Source organism: Coturnix japonica, chromosome Z, assembly GCF_001577835.2.
Source record: "Coturnix japonica isolate 7356 chromosome Z, Coturnix japonica 2.1, whole genome shotgun sequence".
NCBI lineage: Eukaryota > Metazoa > Chordata > Aves > Galliformes > Phasianidae > Coturnix > Coturnix japonica.
This window is the reverse complement of record NC_029547.1, coordinates 1,125,879-1,145,756: the sequence shown is the minus strand read 5'-3', so window position 1 is coordinate 1,145,756 and position 19,878 is coordinate 1,125,879. Positions and strand designations below refer to the sequence as shown.

At 48.5% G+C, this 19,878-nt stretch overlaps 1 protein-coding gene across 6 annotated transcripts in view; it reads left to right on the top strand.

The window, feature by feature from the left end:
* Positions 1–19,878, top strand: part of CTIF (cap binding complex dependent translation initiation factor) — a 75,802-nt gene that overhangs the window by 46,510 nt on the left and 9,414 nt on the right. For 3 of the 6 annotated variants that reach the window (XM_015887220.2, XM_015887218.2, XM_032441196.1), the window contains 3 exons: positions 5,565–6,006; positions 7,410–7,739; positions 16,300–16,455. In XM_015887220.2, the coding sequence (XP_015742706.1) occupies positions 5,565–6,006; positions 7,410–7,739; positions 16,300–16,455 (928 nt within the window). Of the gene's footprint in view, positions 1–5,564; positions 6,007–7,409; positions 7,740–8,847; positions 9,230–16,299; positions 16,456–19,878 lie in introns of those variants that run through there. The other 3 variants (XM_015887221.2, XM_015887219.2, XM_032441197.1) reach the window with 2 other exon arrangements.

The window sequence follows — 19,878 nt, the reverse complement described above, 5'->3', positions numbered from 1 at the left end:
CACGGCTGCTGGGGGAAGGAGTTGCCAGCTTGAGTTGTTTGGGCTCTTGTTGCAGAAACAATCTTTCTGTCTGACCCCAGTTAGCAACTGATGTTTGCAAAATAAAGAAGTCAAGGCACTGGAAATACTTTCCATTCCCACTCTTGTCTCTGCCCAAAATATTAGTATTAAAAATATTGCATCTATTATATGCAGCTAATATCTCTGCTGGCACGTGAATCACCCAGGGATTTTTCATCTCCATATTAAAGAGAGAAAAAAAAAAAAAAGACAAGTGAACTCCGCTCTATTTTTATATATTTGTTAACTGTTTGGTTTCCATTTCTTCCTGCTAGAGCCACAGCAGTCCAGTTCCAAGGGCAAGCATTTCATGCAGTGCTGATGTTTTATGAACCTGCCTCCCTGTGTGATGCGATGGCACAGCTCTGACCATTCCCTGTGTTCCAGATCATCCCAGCTTAAAGCTTGGGGTGCTGGTTGCCAGGCAGTGATGCTCCACTGGAGCTGGAGAAGGTGGCCCAGCCCCATCTATCACCCTGGTCTGCTTGTTCCCATCTGCATCAGCCAGGCTGGGAAACTCATCCAAGAGAAAAGCAGTTTTTAGACTGGATCATTCCCTGATACAGCAACTATTGGTGGTAGTATGAGAGGGGAGGCAGGGATGGGGAGAGCAGAAGAACATTCTTCTGTTGACAGGGGGACAGACATATTGAAACGTGCCATTTGGGCAAGGCTGCCTTGGAATCATCAATAAATCAACACCCAGATTGATCTCCTAAAGCTTTATGGTGCTAAATGCCAGAACATCCAACATCTTTTATGAAGAAGTAAGTTCATTGAGCACTAGCTGAAGGCTTCTGGTACACATAACTTAAAGCATCTCAGCTGCTTGGGTTGGTGTTGTACCACGTCCACACGTAGAAAGTCATTGCTCACCATGGACTTGGGGTCAGCTCATGTGTCTGGACAGCTGTTAGGAGGTCCTGTCAAATCTTGCTTTAGCTTCTAGAGGAAAGACATTTATTTCTTCACTCAAAATCTCTGGTATAAATAGGATATGGAAAAACCTAGGATGTTTGTTTCCTTGCTGTGGGTCAAAGAGTCACGGAGGTCTGTAGGAGGACAGCTGAGCAAAAAGGCAGCAGGTGGAGTCCATGCGTGCTATTTAGGTTGTGTCTTTGGGGACGGGATCGTGGAAGGATGGGGCTGTGTCTGGGAGCCATGCATCTTGGCGTGGGTTTACATCTTACATCTCTTAGGATTAGCTGATCTCAGGATAACCGGTTGGTCCTGGTGTATTTTTACAGGAGGGAGCCTGGAGTCTGGGATATAAGCTGTTTTATTGCCGAGCAGTAGAGGATGAATCTATATCCATTCTGCTCACGTTCTTACCAGTCATCCAGGATCCGTGTATGTTTGAGCTCAGCAGATTTTTGGGAAGCATCCCACACTGTGGTTATGTTTCAGTTTTGAACTACTTCAGCTAAAATGGATTAGTTTCCTTGTCGCTGTATTTCCCCATGGTTTTCATCTAGTTTTTGCTATAACGTTCACGGCGCACTAAGAATCCAAGAACATTATTCCAAGCAAAGCAGTCTATGAAGAAAACCATTTCCGAGCGATTTCTACATTCAGTCACTGTGGTGATTTCTACACCCGTCTGGGCAGCCAGCCCTGAGGTCTGGGGTTGTCTTCCTCACTGGTTGCTCACTTTGTGCAATGGGCCATGTCCGGACGTCCCTAATGATTTGTGGGAGATCCAGCAAAGTGTTTGAAGAGCTGTTTTAGAGCTATCTCACATGCCATCTGTATTTAGGACGTCTTTCCCAAGCTGGTGTTGCAAAACAGCTATTTAAATTCCTCCTGAAGATTCGTTTCCATGAAGCCCAGAAGAAAATAGCTGACTCAGGCACTGCAGCTTGTGAGGACTTTGGAAGTGGCCAGATTTGCTTCTCAGTGCTCAGATGGGCTTAGTGCATGTCCTTCCAGCCCAACAAAGCCAGATCAATCAGCGCCCCATAGCAGAAGATGAAGAACCATGCCTTCTATCAGCCCTACTCCATTTTTTGTCTGTATTCCTGCTTGAACTCCTTGGATTTCTCTGTACGAGGCCCTTTAATGTTTCCCTTTTCTTTCATGGATCACTTCCATCTTGAGGGACATGGTCAGTGGGCATGGTGGGGATGGGTTAGGGTTGGACTTGGGGATCTTAGTGATCTTTTCCAACCTTAATGATCATATGGTTCTGTGATTTTTGTGGTTTTTGACTGGTGGATTTTCAGTGCTTCCAAAATACCACGTCTGCCCATATACTTGGGCTGTTCATAGTGAATGGGGTAGACATGAACCTTAGTGACAGAAAGGCATAAAAGACGTGTGAATAAATTCATTTTTGCTTTCAGAAGTGAACATGACAACTTGCTCCCTTCTCATCTGAGAAAAATGCAAACAAAAATGAAACTGGAGCCAAGCGAAACCAGTTTGAAACAGAGAAAGCCAAAAGGAAAACACACAGAATTTCTGTGTTCTTCATGCTTGGAGCTGGTGGTCGTTGCTTTCTGGGGGATTTTGAGGTTTTTGATTAAATTGTGTGGAACCGTCAAGCCTATTTGAGTGTTTCCCACTCTCAGTCATAGCAAGAATAGAACGTAGCCACGTCTGTGCTCTACTGCTCCCTGCACTGAACAATAGCAATATACAGGGCTCTCAGAGGGCACGTGTAGCTCAAGGGACACAAGCAGAGCTGATGGGACAGAGCAACTGTGTGTTAGACCACAGCTGTGCACATGTCTGGAGTTATTTTCCCCAGCCTTGTGCCTTCCAGCCTCTCTCCTTGGGAGCAAGCGATGTAGTCAAACTTGTAGGAATTCTGTAGTTCTGAGCACGTAGGCTGTAATCACAGTGACAGCTGAAGCCTTAGATTTGTTTGCATAGGCTCCTGCAGCAGAGCAAACATTTGTCAGATCTGAATTCTGTTGAAAGGTATCTCGTTTTGTTAATTAAAATAAAAATAATAAAAATAAAAAATTAAATTAAAAAGAAATCAATGCAGAGACAATAACACAAACCCCGCCATCCAATTTCCAGTACCCTGACTGCCTTCCCTAGGCTTTTAGTACCTCTGAGCTCTATAGCTCTGAATGTCTCTTTAGTTTCCACACTGACTGATGCCCAAATCCCCAGCCCCACTGAACCCAGTGGGAGTTCTGAGTTGAATTAGAATTGTCACTGAAAATAGTTCTTCAGCATTACATGAAAAAGTAGCAGGTTGGAAAACAGCGTGCTTTGGGATGTTTGCTGAAGAAATTTGCTAATGTAGCTGAAGAAATCCAGTTTGCCTTTCCATGGCCCAGAAAACCTCTGGGGACCTCTGGGATGCAGCAGGAGCATCTTCCCTAGTGGAGCATGGAAGTGAGTGAGGCTACGTGGCTGGTTTTGTCCACAGAGCAAAGGGATGACTGCATCCCTGGGTGCTTATTGGTTTTCCCTTGGGCCTCGTGTTGGGGTTTTTAGGAGTTCATTTGCTTGGGACGGGGCTGGTGCCATCATCACTGGGAAGACTGAAGAGTTTTCTTTTCACCCAGCAAAACATTTGGGTGAGGTAAACAGGGGAAGTCAATCTTCTATCACAGCTGATTTGTTCTAATGCAACACTTCAGGATGAACACTGCCCAGAGGTGTAGGTGCCTCAGCTTGACCGTGGTCCTGTCTTCAGGACTAACATCTCTCATGGGCCATCCATCCAATCCATGGACCCCATAAGTCTTCAAGCTGTGAGCCCCTACTCCAACCAACAGGAGGGACCCAGCTGCAGGTCATCCCCATTCTCGTGTCCATCATGTGCCTTTCTCCAAGCTCTGATCTCACCCCCCCTTCCAAGATCTCAGCCTTGGGAGCTCCTCCACCCTGGTCATCCCTGTCTGCCAGGCTTTGCAATGCCCTGCAGACATAAAAGTTTGACTTTTGGGCTCTTTTCTTCCTCCTTTGGCTTTTTGTTCTGCAAAGAGTCCTATTTCTTCTTGGCTTTTCTTCTTTGCTGGGGTGTTGGGAAGATAATAGCGCAGAACGAGTCTTTGCTGGAACGCTGGATTATTGTCTCGACCTGAGGCTGCTGCCAAGTCACAGACACTGCTTCTTGTTTGCCATTCTCCTTCCTTTGCCTTTTATTTCTTGCATTTTTTTCCCCACTAACTTGTTTAACTCTGGTGTTTTCCATCCTGTGGTCGGGGACTGCAGAGCTTTGTTTTGTGTTCATATTTGCTCTGCCCCAGCCATGTGAATTTTGCCTTTTAGCTGTCCTCATTGCCTCTGCTCTCCCTATCTCATCATTAAAGCCCCAAACTGAATAACCTTTCCCCCTCCACATGGACTTGAGTGTGAATTTCTTCTATGTGCACAACTATTCGGTGAAATACTTGTAATGTAAATACATTTGACCAAACACCCAAGGCTGAAAGTGCACCCAAACAGTTAACTCCAATGCCGAAGAAAAGAGAGGAGCAAAACCACAGTGAGGGAATGCTGAATTGCATCAGCAGAACTTGGTGCACGTTGGAGCATGTGAGGGCTTAGTGCTCAATAAGAGGTACAGCTAACTCTTATTTTGACATCCCCCTCTTCGTAAGCGTTGCTCTTCATGCACTTCACAAAGTGGTTTATGTGATTGCATTGCTGAGAGGAAACAAAGAAATGCCAGGAAAACTTTATGTGGAGGATCTGTACTCATAAAACTCTCGTAGTCTCCAGCAAACAGGAAAGCTTTCCCCATCTCCTTTTTTTACTTTTTTTTTTCTTTTTTTTTCCTGTTTTGTTTTCATTCCCAGCCATTCAGCTTGCAAAGAAAACATTGAATATCTCTGAAAAGCGGATCTGATGGTTTGAGACTGAGCACAGATTCCTTCCCCTGCCACTGAGAACCCACGTGTCTGTCATGCCGCAGCCATCACCAGCACTCAGCTTTGTGCTGGGAGCCAGTTGCTTCCCTATGTGATGTCCCACTGCTGGGCTGGGGTTGGCCAACTCTTCCCTAACACAGTGTGGAAGCAAGAAGTATCTCACACAGGAGCATAGGAGAGATATTCCTAGAAACCAAAGTCATGTTACCATAGAATTCTACAACCTCAAAATGGTTAGGTGGAAGGGACCTTGAAGATCACAGAACCACTGAGTAGTTGGGTTGGAAGGAATTTCAGTGATGACAGAACTAAAGAAGCATGGAATGATTGGGTTGGAGGGGGCCTTAGAGGTCACAGGACCATAGGATGATTGAGTTGGAAGGGACCCTAGTGATCACAGAACCAAAGAACTATGGAATGCTTGGGTTACAAAGGACCCTAAAGCCCCACCCCTGCAGTGGTGTGGGTGCCCCCTACCAGCTCAGGCTGCCCAGGGCTCCATCCGTGGCTGTGGACACCTCTGGGGATAGAGGCATTGCATGAATTAAGCTATTTTATGGATAAATACGGTTTCTTCTACCCTACTCAGAAAAGGTGTCCCTCATTCTTGTTGCTTTTCTACCTGTCCACACAGCAATAGTGTACTAACATCTTCCTTTGACTTTTCAGGCGACAGCAGAGGCTTCCTGGTGGGAACAAGTCCCAGCAGCACGCAGACCATCAACAAGGTGGTACCAAACACAACAGAGACCACCAGAAGCTCTACCAAGGAGGCCAAGCCCCTCATTCCTCTGGTAGACCAGGCCACCACGGCTACAGCCAGAACCGGCGATGGCACCACAACCAGAAGCACTCGCCCAACGACAAAGAAACGCACAGGAACACCAAAGAGACTGAGAATCTGAAAATCGAGGACACCTCCACCAGCACAGGGCACAGTCCGTTGGAGACACAGCGCAGTCCGGAGGCGGTGGAGAAGCAGTCCCAGCCATACAGCCCGGAGGTGGAGACCAAGAGGAAGGACGGCATTCACGAGCGTGTTGGGGAGAGACCCAAGATCAACTTGCTTCAGTCTTCCAAAGACAGGCTGAGGAGGAGACTAAAAGAAAAGGTATTATTTCTTAGGGGAATTTTGGCTTTCCCTTTCTCCAAGAGCCTGGCAGTTGGCCATGCTCCATGCAGAGGTGGGTTGGGCTCAGGAGACCTTTCCATGAGTGCATGCAACTTCTCTTGATCTCCTGATGCCAGCTCTTCTCTTGACGTGTCTTTGTGCTTCTTTGGGAGGCCCCTTATTGATGCAGTGTTAAGGCTCATTTGATGAGGTTGCTCCCTGTGGGAGCTTTCCAGGATCAGGAACTCTTCCATCAATTGCAAGGATGGGGCCCTTCAAGTTACCTCGTGTGCTCTCCCTCCTCAGCAGTGATCTCAGCAGACTGCCTTCAGTCTGCAGAGCTCATGCACACACAAAGAGGTCTAACAGAGGCAATTTGTGTCTGCAATTAAAGAACTAGAGCTAAATACCGTGCTTTGAGTGATGAATGTTTGCAGTCGGCTGCTCTCAAGTTGATATGCATTTATCTCAGTAATGAATTGAAATTCCCTTATCTTTCCCCTTTCCTTCCAACAACCCAACAATAACAAAACCATGGCTTGCAAGTGACGGAGGAGAAATCCTTTTTGGAAACAATATTCAGACTCAGATTTCTGAGGAATTTGGAGATGATATCTTCCTTTGCCCCCTGTGCAACTCAGATTCCTTCTCTTGAGATTCTCCTTTCAGACTGGAAAATGTATTCGCGGGGGTATCTCCAATGAGGCTTTCAAAATGTGCAGCAAAAATAAGCTGAACATATACAGTTCCATGGGAGTGCATGTTGGGAATGTATACCTTTGAGTGCATGTGCTTTTACTATTTAAGTACGTGGCACGAGGGGGAGGAAGAGATTTTGTTCATTATTTTTATGTTATTTAAAGCAATGGGAGTAGAGCAGAGACTTTCAGAGTATTCACTTCAGTGCCTGTCTTGTGCATTTAGAGTCCTGTAAGAAAGATAGGCACCCACTTTTGTGTGTGTGTGATCAACACAACTGCTCTGTCACTTGGCGCTGGGGTTGTCCAACAAATTGCTCCAGATTTGCTCTGTGCAGTATGTGTGAAGATTGAACTACAGGAGGAGAAGGGAGCAGAGCAGGCTGGATGCATGGGGAAGGAGGGACAGATGCTTGATTAAATGCTCAGGAGAAGGCAGAATGGCAGTCAGAGCTGGGCATTCCAGCTTGGAGCCCTGAGCACACCTCCCTGAGCTGAGGAGGAAGAACCTGGGATTGAGTACTGGGGGAAATGAGGAAACCAGATACTTGTGGGTTGGGGCTCATACACTGCTGTCTTTCAGTGCTGAGATGAGGATGCTCTGATTTTTCTGGGTCTGTCTGTATGTCTTCCCAACCCCTTTTCCCCCTTTGCACTTTGTGGAAGGACAAGGGCTGACCTATCTGTTTTCTCCTTGTGTAACAGACGCCTTGTCTTTCCCTTTTCACGGACCAGGACGAAGTCACGGTGGAAACCACCCATCCTGAAAAGAACAAAATGGACAAATTAATTGAAATCCTTAACAGCATGCGTAACAACAGCAGTGACGTTGACTCCAAGCTGACCACCTTCATGGAGGAGGCTCAGAACTCCACCAACTCTGAGGAGATGCTTGGGGAGATAGTTAAAACCATCTACCAGAAAGCAGTGACAGACCGCAGCTTTGCTTCCACGGCCGCCAAGCTCTGTGACAAAATGGCCCTTTTCATGGTGGAAGGAACCAAGTTCCGGAGCCTGCTCCTCAACATGCTGCAGGTAAAGAGATGGAATGATTTGGTCAAGTGCTTGCAGCTTCAACCCCACCTTGGTCTTACTGTTCTTTTGGGCAGGAGCTGAGCTTTGACCAAATTCCTTTCAAGCCCACATGATGAGAAGTGTTTCTCCAGTTCTGATGGTGCCAATCCGTAATGGTTAGCTGTCATCTTCTGCCATTTCCACTGCCTTCGAGGTCTGTGGGTCAGCAGCACCCACGTCAGCAGCACTCAGTGGGGGTGTTTGGTTGGGTTTGGTTGTGGGTTTTTTTTTTGTTTCCTTTTTTCAGAAATTGAAACTTGGTCTATAAACACGTAGGTTTTTGGCAACAAATTTCCATGAGGAGATGAGAGGAAAGCTGATAGACACTACTCTGGTTCTGCTGTCTATCAGACTCAATGCTCTGCTGTGCTAGCAATCAGTCCTTTACCATGGGCAGGTCTTCCATCTCCCTCAGCCATCGTTTCCCTCTTGTTTGTAGTAGTTCTGGATCCTCCAGCCAGGCTGCTCAGCTGCTTTCTTCAGGTACCTTTCACACATGCATCACAAGAGCCAACTTGTGTTTCTTGTATCTCTCAGTATTTTTCTCTGAGCCCCTGATCGTGATTTTGAGACTTTGGCTTCTGGAAGGGCTGAGAATCAGGAGGGTGGGTGTGAAGATGAGGGGATGCAGGTGAGGGTGAACATGGGTACCAGAGCACACCAAGGACTGCAGGATGGCTCCTTCCTCACCCAACAGCCACAGTGTAATTGGGAAGGGATCTCCACGGCTAACATGACTTGTGTTTCCTATGAGTATGGTGAAGGAGGGCTTCTTATGTTCAATTTTATGGCTGAGCACCAAGTAACAAATATATTTGTCATTTTTTAAACATGAATGAGTTTTAATATTTGGTTATTAGGTTCTTTAGGTTAAGTCATTATCTGGTCTTGTGTTTTGGTGATGTTTATCAGCAAGTGAAACAGACAAAGGAACAAAGTAAAACAGAAGCTCCTTCCAGCTGACCCAGCGAGCTGATGTGTGCTGCAGCGTGTGCAGCAATGAATGGATTCACATACAGACTACTGTGGCATGAGTATAGGATAAATAATAGATCTCATTTCTCCATAGAGTCTCTGAGTGCTTCCCAGGAGCATGGAACCCAGATCGTTATGCTTGGGGTGCAGGGAGGGAGCACAGTGTCTGCTTTGGAAAGCTGCAGAGAAATCAAAGAAAAATGAGAAAGCACTTCATTTTGATAGTGAAGCATCGTGACGATCTGCAAGCACTTGGCTCTTATGCTTTTTGGTCAGCCCCAAATCAGTGTTTTTGTGGCACATTCAGATTTAGAGAAGGACCTGTGTCCAGGGAACAGAAGCTGTGAAACTGAGGAGTGGGCAGTGCTTAGGAAAACCCACTGTTGCCAAGCTTCAGCCATGGCCTCTCCACCATCAGACAGATGTTTTTCAACAGCTATTTCTAGATCATTTCTCATTAATTAAAAACCTCTACCAGAACATTTGCTCTGGGGCTGGATTTTTATCTCTCCAGCACCTTTCAGACTAATCCAATCCCCGGACCTAAGGAGCTCACTGCACCAGGGTGTGATAAATCGGGATCGCAGTGCCCCTCTGAGCCACACTCCCCCATATGGTGCTGGCAGATGCCTCTGTTTTGAAGGTCTGGGCAGGATGGACTTGTTTGTCCTTCTTTTTCCTTTGGGAGCAAAATGGCTGTGAATCCCCTCCCTGCCATCAGGTCCTCTAATGAGCCCCTCCTGGCTGAGACAGGGCCAATGCATTTAAAGTGCCAAAGTCTCGTGGTGTTTGCCTTGGTGTGAAACAAGAGGATGGATGTTGGGAATACCCTGGGTTACGTTTAGCCCTCTCTGTGTCTTGGTACCCAATTCCAGCTCTGCTGTTGAGTTTGGATGCTGGGAACTCATTGGGATGCTGTGGGGTAGGTGGCTGGGCAGCCCTGGGGAGATGCTGCTGACCCCAAGCTTGGTGCTGGGCTTAGTTTAGTTTGGAGTTTCCCCTCATTGGGTTTGCTTTGGACTCCTGGTTGAGTTTGGTCTGGGATTTCTCCTCACTGGGTTCAGTTTGGGATTTCTCCTCACTGGGTTTGTTTTGTTACCAGGAGTGATCGGTGGCTTCATCTTGGGATGAACACAGCTGAACTGGGGGCCTTGTGAGACAATGGCATGGAAAATGTCTTAGTGTATAGACATGTGGTTTCTCTGCCCCTCAGTAGGTCCCTTTGTAGTTGATAAATAGAAGGCTCCTGCAGATTTTTGCTTGTCATAGCATCAGCTGCTGGCTTCTGCTGGCCGTGGTGCTTTTCTCTTTGGTGGGAAAGTGTTGAGCAGCATGCCACAAACCCTCTACATGTAACATTAGTTGGAGTATTCCTCTGGTGAAATCTCCGTGCTCTTTATAGCTGAGATGTGTCTGCATCTGAGCTATGCAGAGTGGAGTGTATTATTAGAGAGGACATCACTGGGGCTGTAATCTTACACTGCTCCCCTTAGCAACCCGCCCAACAACACATCAAACAGAAGGCTGATACTTTCCTTAGGAAAATAAATAAATAAAATAAAATAGAAATGAAAGGTGCATCCCTGCACAGCACCCAGCACAAGCCATCGCAGGGCTCACACGTGCACTCGGCCTGAGATGAAGCCTCTTCATTTAGAGATATCTCAGAGCCAGGGGCCAGACGGGCTATTGCTATTGCACACCTTTCTGCATGCCCGGATGCATTCCCTATTGCATACCTTGCTGTATACCAAGCTGTGTGCCCTTCTGCATACAACTCTGCATGCCCTTCTGCATACTCAGTTGCATGCTCTCCTGCACACGTGCTTACATACCCTTACATACCAGTTGCATACCCTAGTGCATACCCAATTATAATCCCTGCTGCATATCCTTGCAGGGATTCTTCTGTGCTCTTCAGCCTCGTGCTTGCTCAAACACAGCATTTGACCTGAGAGGTTCCGGTGAGCCGTGTTGGCTTAACCTCCTGACACTCCAGAAAGGGCTGTTTCATGGTTCAGTTCTGTGCCTCTCTCTGGTTTGAAAACCTGAACTCAAATCCTGAGGCTTTAGGTGTGGGTCAAACTGGTGTTTGTGTGAACTGTGCTGGACTGGGGATGTTCCTCTCCCCCTGGAGAGGAAAAGCCGGGAAGGTGGTAAAGCTCATAAGCCTGGTCTTGTCTTCTGTAAAACAAAAGACTTTACAGAAGTGTAAAATTGAGCTGGAATCCCTTTTGGGGACATAAATATTGTGGCATTAATACTAGAGAATCAACCGACAGCTGATGGTTGGATTTACGATCCTGAAGGTCCTTTCTGACCTTAATTGTTCTTTGATTCTTATTGATTCCCTTTGATAAATCAGAATGCAAAGGGCAGTGTTTGCCGTGCTGAGCACAAGGATGTGGGAAGAAGAGTGAGCCGGGTCATGGCAGGGCTTAACCCCCCCGTAAGCTCAGGATGTGGTTTGAGGTCCCACCATCTCCCAGGAGAGCATCTCACCCAGGCTGGGCACGGAGCTTCCCCTTTATCACCGTGTATCAGGCATGGACGGGTCCTGCAGCACTGAGCAGAGGCTCTGCTGGTCTCTAGGTGGAGACTGTGGACTGTGCAGCCTGCCTGCAGCCTGCCTGCAAACCCAGCCAGATCCAGGCAGCTGCTGCCTGCTGGGGAGCCCCGAGCTGCTCCCACCCACTGCTAAGGTGAGGATACTCAGTGCTGAGTGAGATAAAACCAGCCTGGCAAAAAAAAAATAATAATAATAATAAAAAGTTGAAAAAAGCCCTAAAATCCATCCAAATACAAAGAAATTTAGGAATTCTCCCAGCGTTAAAAACAACTTTGCAACTCACACCAGGCTGGATGGAGTTTTAAAAGCTGCACTCAGCTCATTGATTCTGCTGGGGAGAGGACCCATTTTCTCTTCAAAGGCTCAAATCCATCCCCAGGACATGGGATGAGGTTTGCCAACGCGGGGGACTCAGCCGAGTTAATGCAGCAGCCTGCCAGGCCATCTGCTCCCTCTGCCCTACGTCAGACGGGTCAGACTGCTGCAGGGTTGGGAAATCCCTGCTCCCATGTTGTCCCCTATCCCCATCAATAACGTGGGGACACAGAAAATGCAGTTAAGAGGTAGATCCAGGCTGCTGGCAATGTCATGTGCCCCCATGATGGAGGTTTTTAGGGTTAGCCCCTGACAAAGCATCCCCTGACCTTTTGTCATCTGTGTAAATAGAGCTGGATGGTGACATTTTTAATATACCAGTACTTCACTTTGGGACTGTGGCTGTTGGTCATTGCTCATCCCCACTGCATGGATCCTCCAGCACTGCCACCAGCAGCAGTACTGTGCTCCATGCCCAGCAGACACTTGGCTGCTGGTGCAGAAGGGCAGGCAGAAAACAGAGATAAGGTTGGAGGGGCCAGCATGATTGCTCAGCAACGTCCAAGTGCTGGGCCAGAGCCACCACTCCCTGTAGACTAAACAGTTGCAGCATTTTCTCCCATGACCAAAAGAATTTAGAAAAGGGTCCCGGCATGAATTGTTACAGGAACTCTGGGTGCCACGAACGTGTCTGGATAAGAGCTGTTAACCCCGTCTCCTCCTCTTCCCTCCTTGTCCCTGTGGTCATGCTCTGGGCAGACAAAGAGAAAACCCATGATGTGATCTGGTAGAAATGAGATTTCCTACACCTCACTTGTAGAGTTTGCTGACCCTCAGGGCACTGTGTTTTCCAGCATGTGCATTCAGAGGCTCATTAACAAAGATTTTTGTACCAGGACAACCTCTAAATGATGTTTGCTGTTCCTTATGTCCAGACTGGGCTACTCCACCCTCGTGGCTACCTCAGAGCATCACTGAGAAGTGCTCCAAGATCTCTCACAGCAACCAGATCAACAGCAACGCTTTGCTGTTTGCTGATCCATTACTCTGCTCTTTCTCGAGTGCTTTAAAACTTGTCCAATTAATAATTAACTGAGAACCTCAGGAGCATCACTGCAGTCAGTCGTGAGGTCCCCACATTGGGCAGGTGGTCCCAGGACCAGACAGAAGCACAGAGTCATAGCGTTGATGGAGCCAGCTCCATGTGGAAGGCCACCAGTTGTATTTTCTGCTCTTGCCTATGTGACCAAAGCAGCTGGGAAGAGGTGGATGTGTGCTCTCCTGGTGCAGATCCAGCTGAAGGAAAAGCAGTGATGAAACCTGCTGGAGAGCAATGCCTCACCACTGGGTGAAGGCCAGACCTGCAAGGCTGGGCACAGGGTGTCATCTGCAATTTACAAGGTTTATCTGCTTTAAATGTCAGTGGCTCTTTTGTTGGAGTAACACTAATTGTTCTGATTTGCATGTCTCAGTTCCACACCCCAAGCACTGTGCAGAGGAAGGTGAGCACATTGTTCCCAGGAAATCAGTGATGGAGGTGACAGGAGCCCACGCAGGGCTGGAAATAGACCTTAAGCATGGAGAAGTTGGGTCAATCCCCAGTGCCACCAAGGCTTTGTCAGGCTTTTCCTGACCTCCTCCTGCATAAAACAGCCCTGAATCTGCCCCATCCCTCCTCCTGCCCACGTTATTATTTCAGTCCCTTCCCAAAGAGCCCTGCAGGGCTCCAACCTTTGCATCACGTTTCCAGTAACTCCAAGTATTCAGCACAGCTTTTTATGTCGCACTGATCACCAGCACCTCACCGTTCTGTATTTCTCTTTTTGCAGTATTTCTGACTCAGTATTTCCTCCCTCCTTGGCAGGGAGTAAACAGCAGAGCTGCCAGAGGAAGGGCCCGGTGTTTACCAAGCAACAAGCCCAAATGCAGAGGATTTGTTTCCATCAGAAGGTGGTGGAGCTGAAATTAACCCTCATTTTTATCCCATGGTCAACTTTTGCCCTCTAACACAGCCACCGTGCGTTGGTGGTGCACAGCTATTTGGGACCTGGCTTTAAAAAGTGTGGTCAGGTCCCCAGGGATGGCTTTGGGCTGCAGCTGTTGGAGCTGAGGTCTGGTGCTTGAAATACAGTCTTGCTCCTCAGCCCGCTGCTGGCCACCAAAACAGAAGGGTTTCTGCTCCACTCCTTGTGGTCGGTGGGGCTTCCTTCTGGTCTTAGGCAATCTCATGGAGCTGTGTTGGCTGGGAGTTGGGAAAGTAGCCTCAGGTTGTGCCAGGGGAGGTTAAGGTTGGATATTAGGAATGATATCTGAAGTGATCAGGCATTGACTGCACAGGGAGGTGGGGGAGTCCCCATCCCTGGAACTATGGGGATGTGGCATTTGGGGACATGGTCAGTGGGTATGGTGGGGTGGGTGATGCATCCACATGGAGAGAAGAGGGCTTTGTTGGGTGACAGGAGTCCCACAGCATTTGCTGTTTCTGGTGCTGGCAGAAGCTCACAAAGAAGAAGGTCATCCCATAAATGCATTCAGATCACACTGACAGGCCGGGGCACCCCCAAATTAGTAATACTGTGTGTGTTTAAAAATACAGCCAAGCTGATGAGGGAGGACACGCTCACTGCACTGACCTCACCGTGCAAGCACGGGGCAGGCCCGTCCGTGGTGTTTTTTTAATAGAGGCATTTCCAGAGCAAACAGAGTTCATGGGGAAGGGTGGTGGTGGTGGTGCCAGTGGGGTTCAGCGTGGTTCTGAAGGGCTTCCCACCCCTGGCAAAAGGATGCTCCATCTGCTCCTGGGGTCTACTCTCATCCCATTCTGAGGTCCCCAGCTCAGATGTGAAGCACCAATCATCTGCAGAATGGTTCTGGGACACAAGGAACGTGGGTGCTGCCATGTAAAATAAAGCTGTTGGACTCACATAAAAATGGATTGCAGATAAACGCGCCCCAATGACGCAGCATGGGGTAGAGCTGGGGGAGGTCAGTCCCCACAAGCCCTGGAGGAAACATTCCCTGTGAAGAAATAAGGATGAGTGGAATTAGGCTGGGTTTGTCTTTCCTGGGATGGGAGGAGTGCATTTCTCCTTTTCTGCTTGGAATTTGTTTTGTTGCACTAGAAAACCAAGTGGGAACTCCAAGCCATTCGGTAACCCAGGGGTGATAACCTGAGCTGGTCAGTAACTCTTCCACCCCAGGACAGCGGAAGGAAGAGCTCTGCAGACTGCTCTGGAGACTCCAAAACAGCCCAGCAGTGTTTGATTTCAATGCAGACACACATTGGGAAATTGCCCAATAGAAATAGGCGTAGAGAGGAATGAGTCATCGCTGTGTGGTTAAGCAGTGGCTCGGTGGTGTTACGAGGTTTTTTCCTGCATATGCAAATATTATAATTTTTTTTTTTTTCTCCTTTTGTAGTGAAATGTATAAATAGCTCCTTCCTTGGATCTCCCATGCATGGCTGGAGCCCTGGGAGCAGCCGAGCCTCTGTCTCAGTCAGTTGGTGTAAAGGGAGATGAAATGATACAAGTTTCTGTATTCAGTTCTGGAGTTAAGAGGATGTGCAGCCAAACTGAGAATGCACTGCACTGTTGGGAATGAAGTTGTCCTTCCGTATTGCCGACTCATTTTTAATACCAAGGCAGGGTCACTGTGGAGACAGACAAGTGGTGCCACACAGGATGTCTTGCAGAGGGAAGAGCTCTTGGCTCTGAGCAGCATGCACTCCTGTGGTGCTGGTGCCCTCTAGAAAGTGTTCTGTTTGTTTTTCCATGTTCCTTCTCTTTGCCACACATCTCTAACACATTCACCCCTTTTCAGGTCCTGCATTTGGGCAAAGCTTTTGTTCCTGTGTGGCTGGAGGAGCTGTTTTGCTCCTGATGTTGTTCTGTAAATCATGGCACTCATAATCCTTGGGCCTGGCAACTACTGGCTCCAGAGCAGGGTGACCTTTCTCTGTCAAGGCTGTAATCCCTTCATCTTCTGGACACATCATTTTGTGAGACTTCAGGGGGTGCTGGGACACTGGATTTGAGATGGGTTGGACAAGCTGGGACATTGCTTGGTGTCTATGGGTTGGACAAGCTAGGACATTGCTTGGTGTCTATGGGTTGGACAAGCTGGGACATTGCTTGGTGTCTTTGGGTTAGGCAAGTTGGGAGACTGGTTGGCGTTTACGGGTTGGATGAGTTGGGACTCTGTGTGGTGTCTATGGGTTGAGCAAGCTAATCTTGACCACCACACTCAACGCGGCCGCCAGCACCCATCACATTCCCTACGTCTTAATATTAGAGCTCTTCCTTCTTGCTGTTGTTCAGTGTTGGTTGTGCACTGGGGAATAAAATGCCGCATGTCCATCCAAGGGGAGGAGCAAGGCAGAGGAGCGAGGCAGAGGAGGCCACCACCACCATGAGCTGTTACATTGCAGATGTCGGGGTTTTTTCTATACTACCTTCTTTCGGGTGGCTTCACCATGTTGAAATCCCAACCACTGTGCTCACATTGAGTAATCCCCCCACTGTTACCAAAGAGTCAGACTGTCTGCCTTCCTCCCCCACCCTGAGTTTCCATTTCCTCCCAGTTCTCCATCCCGTCAGCTGTCACCCCTTCCCAGCACTGCTGTTGTGCTAATGCAGCCTGTTGTCTCCATCCCTCTTGCAGAAGGATTTCACCATGCGGGAGGAGCTGCAGCAGCGGGACGTGGAGCGCTGGCTGGGTTTCATCACCTTCCTCTGCGAGGTCTTTGGCACCATGAGGAGCAGCACCGGGGAGCCCTTCCGAGTCCTTGTGTGCCCCATCTACACCTGCCTCAGGGAGGTAATGCTTTCAGATGCTGCCCTCTTCCAAGCAGTTGAATCACAGTGCTGAGCTGCCCATGATCTGTAGATGTCGTAGTGATGGGTTGAGCATGGTGGGAATGGGTTAGGGTTGGACTAGATGATCTTGCTGGTCTTTTGTGATCTTAACTATCCTGTGTTTGCTCTGTTGTTCCTGGAGATCTGCTTTCCCCACATGAACGTTTCTCACTCAAGCAGTATGGATGCTTCTGTCCACTGTGAGTCTGCTCATGAAAACCACGTGGTCTGAGTCAGTCTCCTTTCTCAAAGGGCTGGTGAAGCCCCACAGTTGGGACTGCACATCCCACCACTGCAAAAATCCTCACCAGAGGAGCTATAAAAGCTTCTAAAAGGCAGGTGGATGCCCCATTCTTGAAAGTGCCCAAGGTCAGGTTGGATGGAGCCTTGCTGCAGGGCACCTGGCCCACTGCAGGAGTTGGAATTGGATGATCTTCAAGATCCCTTCCAACCCAACCATTACATGGTTCTGTGCTTCTGTGATCTTCAAGGACCCTTCCAACCCAACCATTCTATGGTTCTATGGTTCTGTGATCTATAAGGGCCCTTCCAACCCAGCCATTCTATTGTTCTGTGACTGGGGCATTCACACCAATGAGTGGATGCGAGGAAAGAAAGAGGGGCAAGCTCCCCTATGGCATTACTCCCACACTGTCAGTCCAATACACTCTCCACTAGATCTTGAGCAAGGGAAGGAGAGGGGAAAAAAACTTCTGGGTACGACTTTTAACATGGAAAATTTTCTGTGCAAACGCTTAATAAACATTTTGTCTTTGCAGTAGTACTGTGGGCAGAGTTCACAGACGGTGAAGTGTAACAGTGAGAAATGGTTGGGGCATCACGATGAGGCACATGTGTCTCACAGGGGAGGTAGGAGAGGGATGCTAAGAACATCAGAACTTCCCCAAATTCTCTGCCCACATCACTGTGTGTCACCTCACTGGGAAGAGCTCCTGTTCCTCCTGGTTCCCATCACAGCCATGACACAACCCAGCCCTGGTTCTGCCAGAATTGTTCCCAACACGCTCCTGTCTGACCTTGCTGTGATATCACCGTTGCTCATGTCATCTTGGGGACATAGGGGTATGGTGGCACCCTAAAGACGTGAGTTTTACGTGTTGCAGATATTTTTTTTTGCTACAGAACAGCCGCATAAAAAGCTATTACTAATTATATAAAGATGCCAGAAGCTTGTTTTTTGTAAACTCTTGTTTTTTAATCTCTCTGTTCTGTAAGGGAACAGCTCTGTCCATGCTGTTCCATTTGTTGGACCCAAAGACCTCATGGCTCAGCTGATGTGGGTGACCCAGAGCCATTCAGCTCTCCATCATGCCCCGAAGTGGCCCATGGTCACAGGGCTGGGACCTTGACTGTGTCACAGCTCAGCACTGTGTTCTCATAGAACCACAGTATCAGTTGAGTTGGAAGGGACCTCCATCCACCCATCCTCTGGTGATAAATCAGTATCAGGGGCAAGGCAACATGAGATACTGTCTCTGTTCTGCCTGTCCTTCCAGCTTCTTTTGCTTTTTAGTTCCTCTCTTTATTTTTTTTTCCCCTTTTCCTTTATGGCTTTGACAGACTCAGCCAAAGGTCAGCAAGGGAGTGAGAAGAGGAAGGGGAAAGTTCCTGATGGCTACAGCAGGAATGTTTCTTCCCTTCCCCTGCAGAGCTTCCTCTCCAGCTCCTTTCCTTTCCCTCGATAAAAGCTTAATAACATCACCACTAATTACAGAGCCAGTGCAAAGTGAGGTGCCACCAGGATGGGAGCAGCGTGGGGACAGTAGGGATGGGAGCAGGGGAAATTTGGGTCATAGCACTGGAGAAAGGAAGTGGGTCTACCTAGCCCCAAGGTTGGCACCTGGGGATTATAGAAGAGATTTTTAGGGGGAGACCCTCTGGCAGATGAGAACCAGAGAATGTTGGCAGCTACCAAAGGTGGGAAGCCTGGGAAAATGAAGCTTTGAGCACTTTTAGAGCACTGTCCCCACTACTGAGCTTGGTGTCCACAGTGGAAGGGATGTCCAGCCCTGTGGCCGTGTGATCCCAGCTCAATTCAGAAATGCCATATCAGGTTTTGTAAATCCCTATTGCCCTGAAGGATGGCAGGTGGCAGTGCTGACATCCTCACTGCCCCACAGCCTGTTCCCCATGCCCAGTGTGGGGCACTCTGCTCTAGCAACACATGACACATCCTCCAAAGCCAAGGGAGCCAGAGACAAAAGGACTCTGGTTCTTGCAACTCAACCACATTTATTCTTCACTGCTGAGCCAGCAAAGCTTAGAAAATGGCTTAGGACTGGGAACCAGCAAGTACTATCAGCAGGGATGTGCCTGGTTCACGAATGTCCTGTGGCTGGTGCAGGCAGAGGGATAAGTAATGCTGTATCCCATCTGTTGTTAACTGGTTCTGAGTATTTCTGCCCCACTGAGGTTCATTTTGGGCTCGTTGCTCCTTACCCAGCTCTGTGCTGTGTGCTGTATGGGATCAGCGTGGGATGAGCGGTGTCAGGAGGTTTGGATTCTTCCATATCTCTGTCCCATCCTCAATGGGATATTGTTTGGGTGCCAACACAGGAGGTGCCTCTGGGCTGGGAGCTGCCATTTTCCTGCCAGCCTGCTGCCAATTGAGCTGCCTCCAGCCCAGAGTTGGTGCCGAGCACTGCTTGGGATGTATTTGTTTGTTTGTATGACAGTGTGCGGCAGACAGAGCTGGATTTACATCCAGGGAATCTCAGCAGCTGCCTATGGCGGGTGAGCAAGAAAGTGGAAAAACTAGCTCCGGAGATTGCAGGCAGTGACACTGCTTGGTTCCTCAAGGAGTGGAGTCCCACAGGGCTCTGCCTCCCTCCCATCCTGTTATAACCCTACCCCTACTCCCGTGTTCCTCTCCTGAGCAGCACTTGGCTGTTTGCCTTGTTGACTTCTTAAGGTTCCTGTTGTTCCTTCCTTCACCCCACTGAGCTCCCTCTGGCTGGCACGTCCAGTGGTCCTCACAACTCCATGTCGTTTCCAGACTTGGCAGGGGTGGGCTCCTCACCTCCTCCAGGCTGTTAGCAGGGATTCTAAATAGGACAGGTCCTGCAGGGAGCCCAGTGATTGTCCTGTTGCTGGCCTCCAGGTGGAGTTGGGTTGTCATCCAGTACCTACACTCCTCTGCGCCCAACCATCCAACTAGGTTTTTAACTTACCTGGTTGTCTGCCACTACTTGGGTATTGGGAGACAGCCCAAACACTTGTTAAAATTAACACTGAAGAAGACAACCGTGCTCTTCCCTCCTGGTCTGGCCCCACATTTCCCCACTCTCTTCAAGCCCGAGGTGTAGGGCAAGGAAGGGGCTGCTCCATCTCATTGCCTCTCCACATCTGAGCTGCAGTGCAGCAC